At 41.2% G+C, this 22,245-nt stretch overlaps 1 protein-coding gene across 4 annotated transcripts in view; it reads left to right on the top strand.

Annotated features, from left to right (window-relative positions):
* The first annotated feature begins 6,958 nt into the window (after positions 1-6,958).
* LOC118361539 (extended synaptotagmin-2-A-like) overlaps positions 6,959-22,245 on the top strand; it is a 34,732-nt gene continuing 19,445 nt past the window's right edge. For 3 of the 4 annotated variants that reach the window (XM_035741553.2, XM_035741551.2, XM_035741552.2), the window contains exons 1-5: positions 6,961-7,767; positions 16,834-16,875; positions 17,214-17,348; positions 17,971-18,047; positions 18,183-18,255. In XM_035741553.2, coding sequence (XP_035597446.1) covers positions 7,360-7,767; positions 16,834-16,875; positions 17,214-17,348; positions 17,971-18,047; positions 18,183-18,255 — 735 coding nt within the window. In that variant the 5' untranslated portion in view covers positions 6,961-7,359. Of the gene's footprint in view, positions 7,768-16,833; positions 16,876-17,213; positions 17,349-17,970; positions 18,048-18,182; positions 18,256-22,245 lie in introns of all 4 variants that reach the window. The other variant, XM_052483234.1, reaches the window with a different exon arrangement.

Here is a 22,245-nt window from a genome sequence, read left to right as displayed (position 1 = left end):
GGCCCGAGATTTGAACCCTGTGGCACCCCCATAGAGACTGCCAGAGGTCTGAACAACAGGCCCTCCGATTTGACACACTGAACTCTGTCTGAGAAGTAGTTGGTGAACCAGGCGAGGCAGTCATTTAAGAACCAAGGCTATTGAGTCTGCCAATAAGAATGCGGTGATTGACAGAGTCGAAAGTCTTGGCCAGGTCGATGAAGACGGCAGCACAGTACTGTCTTTTATTGATGGCAGTTATGATATCGTTTAGGACCTTGAGCGTGGCTGAGGTGCACCCATGACCAGCTCGGAAACCAGATTGCATAGTAGAGAAGCTACTGTGGGATTAGAAATGGTCTGTGATCTGTTTGTTGACTTGGCTTTTAAAGATTTTAGAAAGGCAGGGCAGGATGGATATAGGTCTATAACAGTTTGGGTCTAGAGTGTCTCCCCCTTTGAAGGGATGGATGACTGCGGCAGCTTTCCAGTCTTTGGGGATCTCAGACGATACGAAAGAGAGGTTGAACAGGCCATTAATAGGGGTTGATTTGTAGGGATCCAGATTTTGCAGCTCTTTCAGAACATTAGCTGTCTGGATTTGGGTGAAGAAGAAGCAGGGGGGGGGGCTTGGGCAAGTTTCTGCAGGGGGTGCAGGGCTGTTGACCGGCCAGGGGTAGCCAGATGGAAAGCAGGTCCAGACGTAGAAATATGCTTCTTGAAATTCTCGATTATCGTAGATTTATCGATGGTGGCAGATTTTCCTAGCCTCAGTGCAGTGGGCAGCTGGGAGGAGGTGCTCTTATTCTCCATGGACTTTACATTGTCTCAAAACTTTTTGGAATTAGTGCTACAGGATGCACATTTCTGTTTGAAAAAGCTAGCCTTAGCATTCCTAACTGACTGTGTACATTGGTTCCTGACTTCCCTGAAAAGTTGCATATTGTGGGGGCTATTTGATGCTAATGCAGAACGCCACAGGATGTTTTGTGTTGGTCAAGGGCAGTCAAGTCTGGGATGAACCAAGGGCTATATCTGCTTTTTTAAGATGGCGAGTAAAGCACTTTTAATGAGCAACCAGGTATGCTCTACTGACGGGATGAGGTCTATATCCTTCCAGGATACCCGCTACAGGTCGATTAGAAAGGCCTGCTCACTGAAGTGTTTTAGGGAGCGTTTGACAGTGATGAGGGGTGGTCGTTTGACCGCGGACCCATTACGCACGCAGGCAATGATCACTGAGATCCTGGTTGAAGATAGCAGAGGTGTATTTAGAGGGCAAGTTGGTCAGGATGATATCTAAGAGGGTGCCCATGGTTACAGATTTAGGGCTGTACCTGGTAGGTTCCTTAATAATTTGTGTGAGATTGAGGGCATCAAGCTTAGATTGTAGGACGGCCAGGGTGTTAAGCATATCCCTGTTTAGGTCACCTAACAGTACGAACTCTGAAGATAGATGTGAGGGCAATCAATTCACATATGGTGTCCAGGGCACAGCTGGGGGCTGAGGGGGGTCTATAGAAGCAGCAACGGTGAGAGACTTGTTTCTGGAAAGGTGGATTTTTAAAAGCAGAAGCTCGAATTGTTTGGGCACAGACATGGATAGTATGACAGAACTCTGCAGGCTCTCTCTGCAGTAGATTGCATCTCCGCCCCCGTTGACAGTTCTATCTAGTCGGAAAATGTTTTAGTTGGACTAGAGGGAGACTCAACGAATACAGCAAATAACTGCTATAACTGCTGCAAATAACTGCTATAACTGCTGCAAATAACTGCTATAACTGCTGCAAATAACTGCTATAACTGCTGCAACAACGGGAATTGGTGCACGAGGCAGAAATAATGCAGTGCTACTTTAGTTCCACAATCAGCTGGAAGACTGTGTCCCCTTTTCTAAGCGGAGGGAAGGAGGGGGGAAGGCGGGGTGAGTTAGGTGAAGCTAGCCTCACCACTGCTCCCTCCCCTCAGACTGACCATCAGATGCAGGCCATCGATTCAGTAAAAAAAAAAAGCTAATGATTATGCTCACTTAGCGGTGCCCCACAAGTAATACAATATATGATCACATACCTACAGTATTTAAACATTATTTTAAAATGCTCTTTGAAGAACAACATTGGCCGGGCAATTCAAGCATAGCCAATCTGCATGGATAATGTATTGTACCTACAGCCAACTGCACAAACCTCATTGCTACAGAACTGTTTTAAATTGGTTAATGTTGCATAGACTTACTTTTTTAAGTCAAAAATCTGAGCAACAGATCACCATTTTGTATGCATTCAGTTTTGTTCAGCATTAACTACTTTGCGTGGCGGTTTGTACTAAATGACATGTTTCCCCAAAACGGTGCTCATTCTTACTTTTCGGTACATTCGCTCTCATTTTGTGGGTGTTGTGGGGTGTGGCCTGGTCAGTATGGGTGTGACCATTTGAAATCACCAAACTTATGCAACACACCATACACAACCACCCTCTGGGCCATCATAATCACGCCATTCTTCAACTGGTCGTTCTGGGGTGTATTTTTTTCACTGATTCTGCAAAACCTTTCCTAAATGAAAGTACACAGACAAATACACAGTGTTTACAGTAAAAAGGGTATCCATGTGAACATTACCATGCAACAAGCAGGAGCAAGTGAAGGCAAGCAAAGCAATGAAGCCACCAACAGAAGGTGCCATTGCAAACATTTGCCAGTGAACAAAGGAAAAATATCAGGAAAGAGTAGAGAACACAATGCTGTATGTCTATAGACAATGTTGGTCCACTTATCTGATGTTAGATGCACTGAAATCAATACCAAATGCCTCAATCCATTTTGACACTCCCGATTTCAACACACAATGGTCCTGGTCTTCATAAATAGCCATGCTCTATTCTCATGCTAGCTGAAGGGTTGACGACAGACAGATATGGCCATGAGGGAAAACCCCCATTATCAAGTGTTATGGGCTCCTCTGTGTCACTTCATTGTTTCTGACTAGACCTCCAGGGTGACTCAGATCGCATCACTACTTCCTGGGACACAAAGGGAACACAAAGGAAAACAGAGTCATGAAAACCAATATACTTTATATGAGGAGCGTCTATTGAAAAGGGAGAGGGACTGTTAATGACTTTTTGATATCTCCATATTCACTTTCTCCTTTTTCCTATATTCATGTTTTCTTTTTGATTATGTAAAATGTGTTTTATAAATTACAATTTAATATGCACTTTGAATAAACTCGGACTTGACTTTGGAGTGATACTAACCTTAGCTTTAACAGGTTCTGTCTTTTCCTTTTGAACTCTGAGGTCAGAGGATGATGATTTATTGGCGCTGGTCTGTTCTTTGGGATCCCTCTCAGGGTCAGCTCTTTCTCTGTGCCTCCTCTCTCAACATTTACCCCTCTCTTCCTCCCTCTCTCTGTCCAACCCCTTATGTTCCCTGTGCACTTGCTCCTCTTCTCTGGATTCACCATCATGTCTCTGACTTTCCCTTGTAATTGATTGATGAATTAAGGTCACTAATTAGTAAAGAACTCCCCTCACCCCTCACCTGGAATGAGTTTGACAGCCCTGACATAGGGGAACAATAAATGGAATGGTTCTTTTAAGAATTTAGGGGTTTTATTCACATATTTCCCAGGGTGCCTTTTTAAGTACATTTTTGATTTGCCTGTACCACCCATGACTGTGTTTACTAGTGACAGAGATATAGTTGTTGCATGCACTCATTTTCAATTATGTGGCCTTAACCAAGTGAAATCCTAAGTGAAGATGTGAAGATGATCATATAAATGGTGTTCTTGAAGACAATACATTTTGTATAGTAGTTCATAGGGCCTAGATTTTCCCTAATAAAGTGGCCTGAAGCAGACAGTTTACAGGCCACATCAGGCCTGCATGTCACATTATGCTGGCTTTCAAAGTGATGTTAAATTCCTTTTGGAATCCAGCCAGTGGGAATATGCAACATATGGAATTTCTATTCACCTGCAACCTGCATTCAGAATGACTGCTAGGGTTGAGAAGACTATGATATGAGATTACCTTTTTAACATCTAAACTCCAAGTAAACAGACTGGAATAGTTTAGAAAAAATATATTTATATGTGAGTAGCATAAGATTAATGAATCAATCAATGCAATTTTAAAAACTCTGCCTTCAATAGAGCATGCTGGGAAATATAATAATGATGAGTGTGGTTTTGGTTCAACTCTGGTTATTAGCACCAACACTGGGGATATTTAACACCACTGAGTGGTAATTTAATTATTTACAGGGCTAATCTAACTCTTTAATCAACACTAGAAATGTTACACTGAAAAACAAGTGTCACACCTTGTCAGACCTTATATTGTCTCTATTTGGTTTGGTCAGGGTGTGATTTGGGGTGGGCATTCTATGTTTTGTTTTCTATGATTTTGTGTTTCTATGTTTTGGCCAGGTATGGTTCTCAATCAGGGACAGCTGTCTATCGTTGTCTCTGATTGGGAACCATACTTAGGTAGCCCTTTTACACTCCTTTTGTTGTGGGTAGTTCACTTTGTTGGTGGCACTAATGGCCTGTCAGCGTTGTGGTTTCATTTGTTGGTGACATTGTGAAAGGAAAATGTACACTCCCCACGCTGCACTTTGGTCCACTTATTCCTTCCAGGAAGACGGCCGTGACAGCAAGACTAGTTAAAACTGATGAATTTGCTGTGTGCTATGAAAGGGACACAGCTGCATGCTTCCATATATTTCAAGAACCTTTTGGAATTCTGAAGAACTATAGACATGACGTCAATAACCCCACTCTTAACTCAAAGGTACTTTATCAGGCAATAGTTCTCCTAGGAATCTTAAGAGCTGAGAAAGAACCATATAATAAGCTTTATTTTTTTCAGTGTAGGGGAAACTTCACCCCAGAGTGTGAGCCAGCAGAGCCAGTCAGGCTTTGTTTGTGGTGTTATCTAACATTCAATTTTGGGAAAGAAAAAAAAAACTGTTTGGACAATATTAAAGACTCTTACGTGTTGTACTCTATCTTTGTGTCTCCTTACTTTCTCCTCCTTTTATTTTCTATGTTGTTCCCTGTATTCTGAAATCAAGATGAAAAAAAACAAGTACTACCTCACTAATCATAGTCATGTAATCTTTTTGTTGTCGCTGGCTCACACTGGGGTGAAGTTTCCCCTTGCCTAGTTAAATGATTAAGTAAAAATAAAAGTTAAGACGTTGACATTTTCATCTCGATAACTTTACCTTTGTCCTCCTTTTGTCCTGAATGCTCTCTGTCTGTGTATTTCTTTTCTGTCTGCTACTCTCTGCTACTCCTGTGATCCATCTTTGTAGCATTCTCTCTTTCAGATGCTCCATCTCATTGTGTTTCTCTCTTCTCACGATCATGGTCTTTATCCCCGTCTCTCCCCCCTCTCCTCATCTCTCAGTCCTTCGCTTCCTGTCCCTCACCTGTTTCTCTCTCCTTCTCCTTCTTTTTATCCTTCTCATATGGCTCATCTCTTTCCCTCTCCCTTGTCCCCTCCTTACCCTTTTCTCCTGCCTTTACTCTCTCCCTGTACTATCATGTAGTTTGCCCTGACTGTCTGTTCCGATCCCCGTACTTGTCATTGTATGTGCCTTTAACCCCATCTTGCTCTCTCTTCTCCTTTCTTTGTCTCTCTCCTCCCTTTTGCCTGTCCTTTCTCGCGAGTCGTCTTTCCATCTGTCCTTCTCTGTCTCTGGGTTTTGTCCTCTCTCAGGCACTCTCTCTCTCTTTTGGCCTCACTCTCTGGTGTCGGTCCAAGGTTATCATAACATGTTTAGCTCCCCTGATCATGCTGCCCCTAGTTATGTGCCTCCTAAGGTAATCTGTATTTTATTTAGTTATTTTCTTCATAATTCGACAAGTAGCTAATACAATATTATTCTCATTGACAACACGCACAGCAATAACAAAGACTGGCTTTGCTGCAAAGAATATTGGTGTAACGTTATAACCACTAACAAAATAGTTAGTTACCACTACCATTAGCTTTAACATCGTTAGCTAGCAAGCAAACTAACGCCCGTAGTTTAGCTAGCCTAGCTGTCTATCTCTACATTCGACCACACATATGCGTACAAATGTTGTGTATCTAGTCGCCAGTTTACCTTCTCAGGATGCATGTTATTGCCTGTATGTTCTTCCTTGTGAAATATTCAACTGATTTCAGAAATAAAGATTCCAAACTTGTGTTGACATTATCCAGTGCCATGGCAACAGATTTCGATTGCACAATCGCACTGAAACTAAGGTAAATGTGTCATGTTCCCTTGACAACAGGATCTTTAATCGATCAAATAGCAATTTCTGCAAGAAAGAACAAATCACCATGGATACACAGTTCAGTCCATAGAAATAGAATGACAAAATTCTTAGATTACTCAATTCCATTTCTATCGGGAAGCCTTTCATTATTTATTAAAAATTGCAATCTGTATTTATTAGTTTTGTTTAGTGTAGCCTGGGAGCCAGTCAGTTAAAATGATGATGATGATGGTGATTATTAGGCAGAGGTACTGCATTGATCACACTGAAAGCTATTCAAAGTTTTTATTGATGTGTGACAGAGATGATGAGACTAGAGAATGTTGCTATTCCTGAAATATGTAGTGGTCTCTACAGATGTTGGGCATGGGGTGGCGATTTTGTGTCACATGAAGCTATTCCTTGACCTACAGTTCCTTGAAGGAGGGTTTCCACTAGCTGAATGTGATTGGTTAATAATCTAACACATCTTGGGTGTGTTGTATGGTTTTTCACATTTAACACATTAACTGCAGGGATTTTTTTTACACAAATCATGTTTAGCCAACACTGGGATTGGATTAAAAGTAACACAATACGTGTCATCCCTAATTAGACACACGGATGTCATTTTTTAAATCACTCAGCTGAGTGTAGAAATGGGCGGGGGTTATGACTTTGTGGAAAGAGATTGGTAGAAGCTCGTGACGACCCTGAAGTAGTACAGAACGCAAACGTGCGCTGGGAGAGGAGTGCGTTCAAAGAGTGCGGCTGTTGTAGGTTATTGCAAGTGGAGGACTATCCGATCTCTGCGTGGTATGAGGGAAGCAGCGTGATATTATTGAAGAATGAGACAAGAAAATTAGGCAAATGAGATGGTTGCGCGTATACTTTATTGCAGCGTGGAAGAATAATCAATGGCCACTTTTTCCAGGGCAAAATGGGCTCAGATGCGGTTGAACTAACGTGAGCGCAATCTGGGGTTGACTCCGAGAGGCTCTGCGCGCTCTCCGCGCAGGAGGTTTAACATTGGTGACAGTTTAATAAAGAATAGAAGAAGGTTCTGTTGTTGAGGCCTTTACTCCAACATCCCATCAAAACTGTGGGCGCAAAGAAACGAATGTCAATAGACAGTATGACGGCTGTACGAAGCGCCCATGCACATAATGGGAGCTCCGCTGGATCAAAGGAGGATGGACAAAACACACCGAGCCCGGTTAACACCGGCCCCAATACAAACGTATTTCCACCGGCAGACACCATCGATGACAAGTCTGGGTCTTCCGTCGGTGAACTAACTCAGACATGGATTCAGTTTACAAAGACATTCGTGCTCATTTTTCCCATATATGTTTTGGGATATTTTGAATTCAGTTTCAGTTGGCTCTTAATAGGACTTGTAATATTTTTCTGGTGGAGGAGAAACACAGGATGCAAGAACACCCGACTGTACAGAGCCTTGGCGTTCTTTGAACAGGAGGAGAGAACTGTCAAACAAAGTCTGACAGCTTCTGATTTGCCATCATGGGTAAGACCAAGATGCATTTATAAAGGGACCACCAAAAAAAGTGCACAAAATGTTATCTTTATCCCCCTATTCAGTTAGCCACTCTGGATTATTATTATATGGCTATATTACTACCACATTTGATTAGCCTACATCAAATGTATTTGAACATGTTTTTTCTATAACCCAAATAAGCCTAGTGCACAGCACACATGAATCATTTAGTTGTTTTTGAGTTTCTAAGAAAACCATCACTCTGGGATCTGAACACAGAACAGTGTTGACCTGTAAAGCTCTGATCACACAGCTGTCCCCAGTAGTGACATTAGACAAAGCCCCTCTAAATACAGCATTGCACAATGGTAAACCGGACACCAGAGTGGGAGGGACACATGGGCCCCAATCACATAACTAATAACATCTTGCATGCATGATTATGCCTGGAAGATGCACCCAATCGAACCATCACTTATTGTTTACCTGGTTCTAGGTCTGATTGTACAATCATTGGCATGACGATGAGTGACAAGGAGTTGGTATGATGGCAAAAACAGTCTGGCACTCAGGCGAGCAAAACGTAGGGCCATAGGAGAAACCCCCCAACTTAAACGCAACTTGTCAATAATGCCGCCTGACTCAAGTTGAAGACGTCAACTAGGCCTATACTTGATGAGGATAATTATTCATAATTTATAAGCTGCTTGAGATCTACTCAGCAAGTGTCAAATTAGGATAGTATCATTGTTTGTCTGTCTCTTTCTTTTTAGCTGACAAGGTGACTACTCATTTGGTTAATGGGGAAAAACGTAGGTGGAAATCAACTTTCACCCTATTTTTATCCTAAATGTTTGGCTTGTCACACTGCCATGCCTTGTGACTTCTCTCCTAAGACACATCTTTCCAAAGGGCTCTGTTAAAGTAGTTATTGCGGGTACTTCATCAACTTTTAGTGTGTATAAAACCCTGCTGGAGTTAGTGTGATGAACTAGCTCTGAAGGTCTCTCTCTAAAGAGGACTTAACTCGATTTAGAAGTAAATGAAATGTCTGCCTCAGTGCTGCTCCAAGCCGGTAGCTGCCAGCAGCAACGATTCAGTGAGTCAGTATATTATACTATTATACTTGCCTTCTTACCTTCTTTTCCGGGCTTCAGACAGCCAGGTATCTAACCCTCGACCTGCTGTTTCCCTCGACTATCTACACGTCTTATGTATCTACTTCATTATTATTTTCCTACATCTAGACGTCTCTTAAATTCGTACTTCTTTCTCCATTACTACGACATATTCTCACAATCTACGTATATACCTCCTTTTCGTTAGTTTACATAGGTAGTGGCCACAGATAGCATTTGGTAGTGGCCACAGATACCTTGTGTCATTCCAGACTCACTAATATACTCTTGATCAGGTTCCGCTTAGATCTCAAAATTAGCTAGTTTACATTGGTACTGCAGATACCTCGTGTCATTTCAGACGAGTCACTGGGGACTTCTTCCTTCCTAGGTGGCTTCTACATCCAATTTCTGTCTTCCAATTGCATAGAATACTACCTAAATCAGGGTTCTCTACACAAAATTCTAAAGACAGGTCACCAGATCAGTATGCCCATCGGATTCTAAAGATCAATGTCCAAACCACACAACAATCATTAAAAATATTTCTCTAAATGTAGCCCGAACGTCAATTCCCCAAATCCGTGAATAAAGATTTACTGATCTTTTTCTTGTAGGATGGGAAAAGCAATGATAGTTGGATTCCGTCACCGTCTCTGTCAACCTTAGATATATACCGGCCTGTTATAGAACCCCAATGTCAGGGGACAGGTCTTTCATTTTTGGGTCAAGGACCCGCAGGTGCACGGTTTTCGGAGTGTTACTTCGGGACGACAGGGGCAGGTATTGGAATCCGGCTCAAAGGACCAAATTGTTATGAGAATTTCGTTATCAATGTTCATAAATGTCAATTCATCTACTCAGTCTGCAACCGAGTTTGTAAGGTTCTGGTTTAAATGAAACGGACAGAGTTCCCAGCTTACAATAGTCAAAATGTGTATTCACGAGAGCATTCTCAAGTCTAATATACAAAGACATCCATTTTATACTTGTGCACATACTTCCACACAAACAGTAGGTATCCTACGCACATGCATACACACGAACAGTAGGTGAGTTGTATCCTTCTCCAGAGTTCTCACCCCTGTGTATCACTACACAGCCGACAGTTCCATTCCCCCGAGATTAGGGAAACCTTGAGAAGTACTCCCTGTCCTATCATAAGTTTCTCAGAGTTCTTGCCAGGTTGGGTCAACCACAGTTTAATTGTTCTCAGTATTTTCTTAGGCACACACAAACACACACATTTCTCTCCCTCCCAGTCCACTTATGTTTAATACTTTAATTATTCCTTATACATGCTACATAAACTATAATCCCTAATGGTTAAGTTTCAGGGTAGAATTATTTAATCATTATCTTTAAACATATAAATTATTTTATCACCGATTAATTGGAATGGCCGTTTAATTAGGGCCGATTTCAAGTTTTCCTAACTTGGCCCATTACATTGCACTCCACAAAGGAGACTGCGTGGCAGGCTGACTACCTGTTATGTGATTGCGGCAAGGAGCTAAGGTAAGGCACTAGCTAGCATTAAACGTATCTTATAAAAAACAATAAATCTTAACAATCACTAGTTAACTACACATGGTTGATGATATTAATAGTTTATTTAGCTTGTCCTGCATTGCATATAATCGATGCGGTGCCTGTTAATTTATCATTGAATCATAGCCACTTTGCCAAACGGGTGATTTAACAAGCGCATTTGCGAAAAAAGCACTGTCGTTGCACCAATGTGTACCTAACCATAAACATCAACGCCTTTCTTAACATCAATACATATATTATATATTTTTAAACCTGCATATTTAGTTAATATTGCCTGCTAACATAAATGTATTTTAAGTTGGAAAATTGTGTCCCTTCTCTTGCATTCTGTGCAGCAGAGTCAGGGTATATGCAGCCGTTTGGGCCGCCTGGCTCGTTGCGAACTGTGTGAAGACTATTTCTTCCTAACAAAGGCAGCCAACTTCGCCAAATGGGGGATGATTTAACAAAGGCGCATTTGCGAAAAAATCACCATCGTTGCACGAATGTACCTAACCATAAACATCCATGCTTTTCTTAAAATCAATACACAGAAGTATATTTTTTTCAACCTGCATATTTAGTTAAAAGAAATCCAGGTTTGCAGACAATATTAAACTAGGGAAATTGCATTCATTGCACGCAGAGTCAGGGTATATGCAACAGTTTGGCTCGTTGCAAACTAATTTGCCATAATTTTACGTAATTATGGCATAACATTGAAGGTTGTGCAATGTAACAGGAATATTTAGACTTATGGATGCCACCCGTTAGATAAAATACGGAACAGTTCCGTATTTCACTGAAAGAATAAACTTTTTGTTTTCAAAATTATAGTTTCCGGATTTTACCATATTAATGACCTAAGGCTCGTATTTCTGTGTGTTATGTTATAATTAAGTCTATGATTTGATATTTGATAGAGCAGTCTGACTGAGCGGTGGTAGGCAGCAGCAGGCTCGTAAGCATTCATTCAAACAGCACTTTCGTGCAGCACTTCAAGCCTATCAACTCCCGAGATTGGGCTGGTGTAAACGATGTGAAATGGCTGGCTTGTTAGCGGGGCCGCGCTAATAGCGGTTCAATCGGTGACGTCACTCGCTCTGAGACCTTGAAGTAGTTGTTCCCCTTGCTCAGCAAGGGCCGCGGCTTTTGTGGAGCGATGGGTAATGATGCTTCGAGGGTGGCTGTTGTCGATGTGTTCCTGGTTTGAGCCCAGGTAGGGGCGAGGAGAGGGATGGAAGCCATACTGTTACACTGGCAATACTAAAGTGCCTATAAGAACATCCAATAGTCAAAGGTATATGAAATACAAATGGGAGAGAGAGAAATAGTCCTATAATTCCTATAATAACTACAACCTAAAACTTCTTACCTGGGAATATTGAAGACTCATGTTAAAAGGAACCACCAGCTTTCATATGTTCTCATGTTCTGAGCAAGGAACTTAAACGTTAGCTTTTTTACATGGCACATATTGCACTTTTACTTTCTTCTCCAACACTTTGTTTTTGCATTATTTAAACCAAATTGAACATGTTTCATCATTTATTTGAGGCTAAATTGATTTTATTGATGTATTAAGTTAAAATAAAAGTGTTCATTCAGTAATGTTGTAATTGTCATTATTACAAATAAATAAATACATTTTTAAAAATTGGCCAATTTTAATCGGTATCTGCTTTTTTTGGTCCTCCAATAATCGGTATTGGAGTTGAAAAAGCATAATCGTCGACCTCTAATAGGTATGCCTCAGGCACTGAAGGAGAGACTGAACGCTGGTGCTCAGCTTTCTCTTTCTGGACACGACCAGCTGCTCACTCAGACTGAGACGCTGAAACGTGCCACTTGGGTTGTGTTTCTGAGGAGAAGGAGAAGGAGGGGGAGAAGGCGGTATCTGAAACCATGATCTATACAAAAGCTTCCTGTCCTCTAGGAGACACATTTGCTCAGCAAAGCTGTCATTTAACCTCTCTAGGGTATGTGGGACACTAGCGTCCCACCTGGCCAACATCCATTGAGATTGCAGAGCGCCAAATTCAAATACAGAAACTCATTATAAAAATTCAGAAAAGATACAACTATTTTACATTGGTTTAAAGATTAACTTCTTGTGAATCCAACCATGGTGTCAGATTTCAAAATTACTTTATGGCGAAAGCATACCTTACGATTATTTGAGAACATAGCCCAGCAGACAAATCATTACAAACAGTAACCAGCCAAGTAGAAGTTACACAAGTCAGAAATAGAGATAAATTAATCTCTTACCTTTGATGATCTTCATATGGTTGCACTCAGAAGACATTCATTTATTCAATAAATGTTCCTTTTGTGCGATAAAGTCTCTCTTGATATCCGAAAACCTCCATTTTGTTTGTGTTTTCTTCAGTAATCCACAGGCACAAACGGCAGACAAAAAAATCAAAATTGTATCTGTAAAGTTCATAGAAACATGTCAAACGATGTTTATATTCAAACCTCAGGTTATTTTTAGCCTAAATAATCTATAATATTTAAACCGGACAATAACGTCATCAATATAAAAGGTAAACAAGAAAGGCACTCTCTGGTCGCGCGCAAGAAAAAGCTCTTTGACACGGCAGGGTCTACTCATTCAGGCTGCTCTTATTCCCTCATTTTTCAGAATACAAGCCTGAAACAATTTCTAAAGACTGTTGACATCTAGTGGAAGGCATAGGAACTGCAATTTGAGTCTTAAGTCTATGGATACGGTAATGGCATTGAATAGAAAACAACAACAACAAAAACATTCCTACTTCCTGAATGGATTTGTCTCAGGTTTTCGCCTACCAAATCAGTTATGTTATACTCACAGACATTATTTTAACAGTGTGAGTGTTTTCTATCCAAATCGACTAATTATATGCATATCCTATCTTCTGGGCCTGAGTAGAAAGCTGTTTGATTTGGTCATGCTTTTCATCCAAAATTCCAAATGCTGCCACCTACCCTAGAGAAGTTTTAAATATATATATATGTTTCACCTTTATTTAACCAAGTAGGCTAGTTGAGAACAATGAATGTGCAAGTAGAGATACTGGGGTGCAGAGGAGCAAGATAAATAAATAAATACAGTATGGGGATTAGGCAGTTGGATGGGCTGTTTACAGATGGGCTATGTTTAGGTGCAGTGATCTGTGAGCTGCTCTGACAGCTGGTGCTTAAAGTTAGTGAGGGAAATATGAGTCTCCAGCTTCAGTGATTTTTGCAGTTTGTTCCAGTCATTGGCAGCAGAGAACTGGAAGGAAAGGCGGCCAAAGAAGGAATTGGCTTTGGGGGTGACCAGTGAGATATACCTACTGGAGCGCGTGCTACGAGTGGGTGCTGCTATGGTGACCAGCCAACGAGAGCGTACAGGTCGCAGTGGTGGTTAGTATATGGGGCTTTGGTGACAAAAGAGATGACACTGTGATAGACTGCATCCAATTTGTTGAGTAGAGTGTTGGAGGCTATTTTGTTATTTTGTAAATGACATCGCCGAAGTCGAGGATCGGTAGCATGGTCAGTTTTACGACGGCATGTTTGGCAGCATGAGTGAAGGATGCTTTGTAACGAAATAGGAAGCCGATTCTAGATTTAATTTTGGGTTGGAGATGCTTAATGTGAGTCTGTAATGAGAGTTTACAGTCTAACCAGACACCTAGGTATTTGTAGTTATACACATATTCTAAGTCGGAGCCGTCTAAAGTAGTGATGCAGGACTGGCGGTCAGGTGTGGGCAGTGATCGGTTGAAGAGCATGCATTTAGTTTTACTTGCATTTAAGAGCAGTTGGAGGCCACGGAAGGAGAGTTGTATAGCATTGAAGCTCATCTGGAGGTTAGTTAACACAGTGTCCAAAGAAGGGCCAGAAGTATACAGAATGGTGTTGTCTGCGTAGAGGTGGATCAGAGAATCACCAGCAGCAAGAGCGACATCATTGATGTATACAGAGAAGAGAGTCGGCCCGAGAATTGAACCCTGTGACACCCCCATAGACTGCCAGAGGTCCAGACAACAGGCCCTCTGATTTGACACACTGAACTCTTTCGATTAAGTAGTTGGTGAACCAGGCGAGGCAATCATTTGAGAAACCAAGGCTGTTGAGTCTGCCAATAAGAATGTGGTGACAGAGTCGAAAGCCTTGGCCAGGTCGATGAATATGGCTGCACAGTAAAGGCAAAGGGTGACTACTTTGAAGAATCTCAACAATAAAATATATTTTGATTTGTTTAAAAAATTGGTTACTACATGATTCCATATGTGTTATTTCATAGTTTTGATAGTTAGTAAAAATAAAGAAAAAGCCTTGAATGAGTTTGTGTGTCCAAACTTTTACTGGTGCTGTATATCATAAGACCTTTCATTGAGGGCCTAGTTATACCCTAACACAGTGATGTTAGGAATCTCCTGGTTTACAGGCCACATCAGGCCTGCAAATTACATTATGCTGGCATACAAAGTGATGTGTAATTCCTATTGGAATCCAGAGAAAGTTAGGATATCCAACAAGTGGAATTGTTAATCACCCGCAAGCTGCACTCAGAATGACTGCCAGGGTAGGGAAAATGTAGTATTGAGACTACCTCAATCATGTAAACTGGAACAATCATCTCAGTAACGGGTGAAATAAATCAAATTACTAACAGATTGAATTCGTTTAGAGAACTGTAGGTTATTCATCTTTGTGTAGCATAAAATTAGTGAGTTGCATCAGAACATTGCTAAAATGTCATAACTAAATTGGGGTTGCCGACTGCTCCTGTTTGTTTTGGTTGAAAAATAAATCTGCTGTGAGTCATAGGCTGCTGTGTAGCACTGCCCATACTAATGTAAAATCCTGCTGCTTATTCAGGCTCCTGTGAGACATAAGTAACATGTCAAGGTAGCTACTGTATGGAAGTTGTATACCTCCAGGTGTGTAATGTTTTTTAAATAAGTAGATCCAAGTTGCTTCTATAATATGCTTTGAAAGTATTTCCATAGTTAAATAACAGCATCCCCATTCAATCCACTTAAATGGACAGTACTGCGTTTAAATTAATCTCAATTTCTGTTGTGAGGTGTGAAGTACCTCTTGACTGTTGCACAGTAATTTGATATCACTCATTTATTCGTTGAGTAAATGATGTATCCGCAAGGCACTATCCTCTGACCACTATTTTGTGAATTTGTTGCTGTAACGGCGTTCGTCTGTTGAAAGAGAGTCGGACCAAAATGCGGCGTGGTGGTTACTCATGTTCTTTAATGCAAAATGAACGATACATGAAATAACTAAATATACAAAACAACGAAACGTGAAAACCTATACAGCCAATCTTGTAACAACAAACACAGAGACAGGAACAATCACCCACGACATACTCAAAGAATATGGCTGCCTAAATATGGTTCCCAATCAGAGACAACGATAATCACCTGACTCTGATTGAGAACCGCCTCAGGGAGCCATAGACTATGCTAGACACCCCACAAAAACCCCATGACAAAAACGCACCACAATAACCCATGTCACACCCTGGCCTGACCAAATAAATGAAGACAAACATACATTACTTCGACCAAGGCGTGACAGTTGCTTTATAGTATGTGTCAGGTTAATAGAAACCATGTCCACTTGAGTGCTCCTGATTGCATAACAGAGGCACTTGTGGCATGTAAAAAAAGCTAGGCTTGAATCTGTCAAACCCAGCAGTAGTTTATCTCCCTACTTCCCACTCCTCTCACTGTCTGATCCTATGCTCCTCTACGCTGTCACGCTAATGCTGCATCAGCTCTTTTCTCACCCGCGTTAGCTTTACTGCCTCCTGTAGCTCTCACATGCAATCTCGTTCCACGGCTACACCGCTGGAGCCGCTGCTCCTAAGGGGATAACGCATGACAGCACACTTCCTCTGTGTTGTGCTGGAAAGGTGTGGTAGTCTAATTAGAAAATATTTGCTTTTTGACTATGATGATTTTTGGCTTATGAGAGCCAGTGTTATTTATTTATGTGGTTTGTGTGTGTGTACGTGTGTACGTGTAGGTACAGTATGTGGGCAATGTGTATGCTCAGGGCTCTCCTCTCTTTCACTGATGCTCATACTGTGCGGAGTCTCCAGCTCCAGTACTGTTATATCTTTGTAATAACCAGGAGGGGTTCAGGAGTACTGCAGGACTACGTCCCAAATGGCACACTATTCCCTAAATAGTCCACAAATTTTGACCAGAGTCCTATGGACACAATATAGGCAATAGGGTGCAATTTAGGATGCAACGCAGGCAGCAGCCACACTTCTGCTAAACCTAGGCAGAATATCTCATGTCCAACAGCTATTTCACTTAAAATAACAATGTACAATGTGTTTGTTTAGATGGAATCAGTGACTACTGGTACTGGGCAAATAAAACAGTTTTGACCATGTAAACAGTAATGATGTCTTTACTTTTTTTCTCTTTAGGTCAACTTCCCAGATGTGGAAAGAGTAGAGTGGCTGAACAAGGTACAAGAACAAAGAGGAACATACTGTTAGAATTTCCACTTCTATTTAGATGAAGACCTACTTTTCCTGCTTGGTTTTACGGTGTAGATACATTTTGGTTCCAGGTCAAATGTTCAAATAGGGTTCTACCTGGAACCAGAAAGGGTTCTTCAAAGGGTTATCCTATGGAGACAGCTGAATAACAGGCACTTTGTGAATATGGGACCTGATATTAAAGAATTAATTCAGTGAATTCAGCTCCTTCACTCTGCCTCCTACATTTCTGTGTTGACTTACTGTATGATCAGAATGCCCGGTACCAACTTACTAATCCGTTCCCCCTCCCTCTGGCCCTACAGACTGTGAGACAGATGTGGCCGTATATTTGCCAGTTCATAGAGAAGCTGTTCCGCGAGACTATCGAGCCGGCCGTGAAGGGAGCCAACTCCCGCCTCAGCACGTTCCGCTTCAGCAAGATCAACATGGGGGACAAGGTGAACATCAAGACTTATCAGCAGGAGTCTCTACCTAACCATGCCTTATGTTTATAAGATGGTTTTCAACCATTCAACAGGCGGTCAAACCTCCCCAATCTGGTTTTAAAGGTCCATTGCAACCGTTTTTATCTAAATATCAAATAATTTCTGTCTGGGTAACAATTAAGTACCTTACTGTGATTGTTTTCAATTAAAATGGTCAAAAAGAAACATAATAGCTTCTTCGCAAAGGTGCATTTCTCAAGCAGGAATTTTGCTAGTACTGTCTCTGAGTGGGAAAGGGGAAAACAGAAACCTAGCTGTTATTAACAAATTCACTGCATGGTGATGTCACATTGGAAAGGACAAAGCTCCATCCCACCAAAACAGGCTTACATTTCAGGCAGTCTTTTCAAACAGTTCTTACATTTTTCTTATAGGTGGGGAAAAGGGCAAGTGCTCAAGCACCCCTAGACCCGTATCTGTGCATGAGTCTGTGTTGTAGGGACAGCTGGTGGGTGTTTCCCAAATAGTTTCCAGGAGGGGACACAGAGTAGTGGCGATGTTCATACTGGGTAGAACACAAGTGGGGGGCTGAGGCCTAGTGGTGATATCGTGATGTCCTCTGTCTTGTGTTTAGCCTTTAAGGATCAACGGGGTCAAGGTTTACACAGAGAATGTGGACAAGCGTCAGATCATCATGGACCTACAGATCAGGTGACCTGACTATCTCCATTTTGGACAGATTGTAGCCTTTGGCTTGTCATAGAATGTACTCTGTGCAGTATGTCATTCTTTTTTTTTTACATAGATAAACATGTGATTTTGATGATGTTGAAATTTTTTCTCCAGTTTTGTTGGAAATACTGAAATTGATGTGGACATCAAAAGATACTACTGCAAAGCTGGTATTAAGAGCATACAGGTAATGCAGAAATTATGTTATTGTCTCATTCTGTTGTTTTAGGATTAATTAGAGGCATAAAAACCTAACGTAACATTTTTTGGGTGATAATATTTTAATATGTCATTTCTTAGGGATGTAAAACACCGGGGGGGGACAAGTTTTATTTTATTTCATTTAACAAACACCCTTCACTTGAAGTGTGGTCCTTCTGTAGCTCAGTTGGTAGAGCATGGCACTTGTAACGCCAGGGTAGTGGGTTCGATCCCCAGGACCACCCATACGTAGAATGTATGCACACATGACTGTAAGTCGCTTTGGATAAAAGCGTCTGCTAAATGGCATATATTATTATATTATAAGTCTGAATTGGATCTGGGGCTGGCTATAAAAATATATTAACTATACAACTCTGTAATGGATGCTCTGATCGTTTATAATGTCACGGATAACCTGTTCATCAGAGTCGAGGACAGTAAACTCCAACCGAATGTTTTGAGTGCATGTAAAAGTGACTTTAATGATGCCTGCTTGCTCAATTACACTGGCTTGCAAACAACATTAGATTTGTTTTTACTGCAATGACTTGCGAGCAATATGCTGTGTGATCAGTTACCCTTGTGTGCGGTGTTAGTTTAGACTTCGGTTTTAGATGTAGTTTTAGTCTTAGTCTTTTGACTAAAATACCTTTTCATCTTCGTCGCATTTGAGTCATTTCATCCTCCTTATCAGTCGGCTAAAACTCTGGACAATTTTTGTCTAGTTTTAGTCACAATCATTTAAGTCACCTATTAGTCAGTGTGTTTCTTTACCCCATGAAATCATTTATATTTACCTTTTTAACTTCCATCATGTGCACTTTCAGATGGCCTTTTTTATAACCCCCTCAAAAAATGTAATATAAATATTTGACGACAATGTGATGAGAATTCCATGTGAGACTAATAAACATAACATTTGACATGAAGCTCCTTTTCATCTGTTTTGTCCAATCATAAGCATGCATGCCTTTGCAGAATATTTTTATGCAATCCTCTCATTGGCAGAATGAACGTCTTTCAGTTGCACAGTCTGATTGAGCTGATCTGTCTGGCTCTCCCATAGGCTACAGCTCTTGGCGGTCACTTCAGTCACTAGTAATATATATATATATATATATATACTAGTCTGGTCCTTCTGTGGCTCAGTTGGTAGAGCATGGTGCTTGTAACGCCAGGGTAGTGGGTTCGATTCCCGGGACCACCCATACGTAGAATGTATGCACACATGACTGTAAGTCGCTTTGGATAAAAGCGTCAGCTAAATGGCATATATTATTATTATATTATATTATATTATATTATTATTATATATATATTATATTATTATTATATTATATATTAGTCTCTCTTTTGAACTGATGCGCAGCCAGGACACTTCAATTGTAACTAACCTCAACTAGAAATAATACTTTTTACTCTCTTACTTTCACGTAGGCTTTTTTTGCTTTGACCACAACAGAAGCTCTATTTTGCCATGTGCATTGTTATACATCTGTGTTGCTGCTCTCGCAGTTGGCAAAATGCGAGTGCAGATCTTTTTTCTCTATTGAAAATGTTAATTATATTTGCTGAGTATTAATACAGTAATAATTCTGACATTGTTGGAAAGCTTGGATTCTCTGCGTTTTTTCTTTATGGATTCACTGTTATGGCCACCCTTGTTCCTGTACCCAAGAAGGCAAAGGTAACTGAACTAAAAGACTATCGCCCCGTAGCATTCACTTCTGTCATCATGAAGTGCTTTGAGAGACTAGTCAAGGATCATATCACCTCCACCTTACCTGCCACCCTAGACCCACTACAATTTGCATACCGCCCCAATAGGTCCACAGACGATGCAATCGCCATCACACTGCACACTGCCCTAACCCATCTGGACAAGAGGAATACTTATGTAAGAATGCTGTTCATTGACGACAGCTCAGCATTTAACACCATAGTACCCTCCAAGCTCATCATTGAGCTTGAGGCCCTGGGTCTCAACCCCGCCCTGTGAAATTGGGTCCTGGACTTTCTGACGGTCCACCCCCAGGTGTTGAAGGTAGGAAACAACATCTCCACTTTGCTGATCCTCAACACTGGGGCCCCACAAGGGTGCGTGCTCAGCCCCCTCCTGTACCCCCTGTTCACCCATGACTGTGTGGCCATGCACGCCTCCAACTCAATCATCAAGTTTGCAGATGACACAACAGTAGTGGGCTTGATTACCAACAACAACGAGACCGCCTACTGGGATGAGGTGAGGGCACTTGGAATCAGGAGTCAGGAAAATAACCTCTCACTCAACGTCAACAAAACAAAGGAGATTATCGTGGACTTCAGGAAACAGCAGAGGGAGACCCCTCCTATCCACATCGACGGGACAGCAGTAGAGAAGGTGGAAAGTTTTAAGTTCCTCGGTGTACACATCAAGGACAAACTGAAATGGTCCATCCACACAGACAGTGTGGTGAAGAAGGCACAACAGTACCTCTTCAATCTCAGGAGGCTGAAGAAATTTGGCTTGTCACCTAAAACCCTAACAAACCTTTACAGATGCACAATTGAGAGCATCCTGTCGAGCTGTATCACCGCCTGGTACGGCAACTGCACCGCCCACAACCGCAAGGCTCTCCAAAGGGTGGGGCTGTCTGCCAAACGCATCACCGAGGGCAAACTACCTTCCCTCCTCGACACCTACAGCACCTGATTTCACAAGAAGGCCAAAAAGATCGTCAAGGACAACAACCACCCGAGCCACTGCCTGTTCACCCCACTATCATCCAGAAGGCGAGGTCAGTACAGGTGCATCAAAGCTGGGACCGAGAGACTGCCTATAGCTTCTATCTCAAGGCCATCAGACTGTTCAACAGCCATCACTAACACAGAGAGGCTGCTGCCTACATACAGACTTGAAATCATTGGCCACTTTAATAAATGGATCACTAGTCACTTTGGTAATGCCATTTTAACAATGTTTACGTATCTTGCATTTCTCACCTCAAACACTACCAGTCAAAAGTTTTAGAACAGCTTCAAGGGTTTTTCTTTATTTTTACTATTTTTACTAATAAAAAAAGAACATGTTTCTACGTGGTAGAATAATAGTGAAGACATCAAAACTATGATATAACACTTAACCTGTTTGGGGTAGGGGGCAGCATTTTCACTTTTGGATAAATAGCGTGCCCAAACTGAACTGCCTCCTACTCTGTCCCAGATCCTAATATATACATATTATTATTAGTATTGGATAGAAAACACTCTGAAGTTTCTAAAACTGTTTGAATCATGTCTGTGAGTATAACAGAACTTATTTAGCAGGCGAAACCCCGAAAAGTCACTGTCTTTTCGACTTTCCTGCAGTTCCTACTGCTTCCACTGGATGTCACCAGTTTGTAGAAATTGGTTGAGGTTTTTCCTTTGTGTAATGAAGAAGTACCAAAGTTCAGAACTAACGTCACTTCATGTGTACCTTTTGATAGAGGTTCGTAACCAGAAAAGTAGCGTCAGTTTGTTTTGCTCCTGTATTTAACACAGATCATCCCGTCTTCAATTTGCTCAATTATATATGTTTAGAAATACCTCAAGTTGTATTACAAAAGTAGTTTGAAATGTTTTGAGTATTGGTAGTATTGGTTTGGTAGTACTGGTTTGTTTTCAGAAATTCAATGATAAAGGCCTGAACAGTTGATGTTGAGATGTGTCTGTTACTTGAAATCTGTGAAGCTTTTATTTGGGCTGCAATTTCTGAGGCTGTAACTCTAATGAACTTGTCCTCTGCAGCAGATGTAGCTCTGGGTCTTCCATCCCTGTGGCAGTGCTCATGAGAGCCAGTTTCATCATAGAGCTTGAAGATTTTTAAGTTCTTGAAACTTTCCGTATCGACTGAATTTCATGTCTTAAAGTAATGATGGACTGATGTTTCTTTGCTTATTTGAGCTGTTCTTGCAATATTATGGACTTGGTCTTTTACCAAATATAGCTATCT

This window comes from Oncorhynchus keta, chromosome 28 (assembly GCF_023373465.1).
Source record: "Oncorhynchus keta strain PuntledgeMale-10-30-2019 chromosome 28, Oket_V2, whole genome shotgun sequence".
NCBI lineage: Eukaryota > Metazoa > Chordata > Actinopteri > Salmoniformes > Salmonidae > Oncorhynchus > Oncorhynchus keta.
Note: the sequence above shows the minus strand (reverse complement) of the source record. Positions and strands in the feature narration are given on the sequence as shown.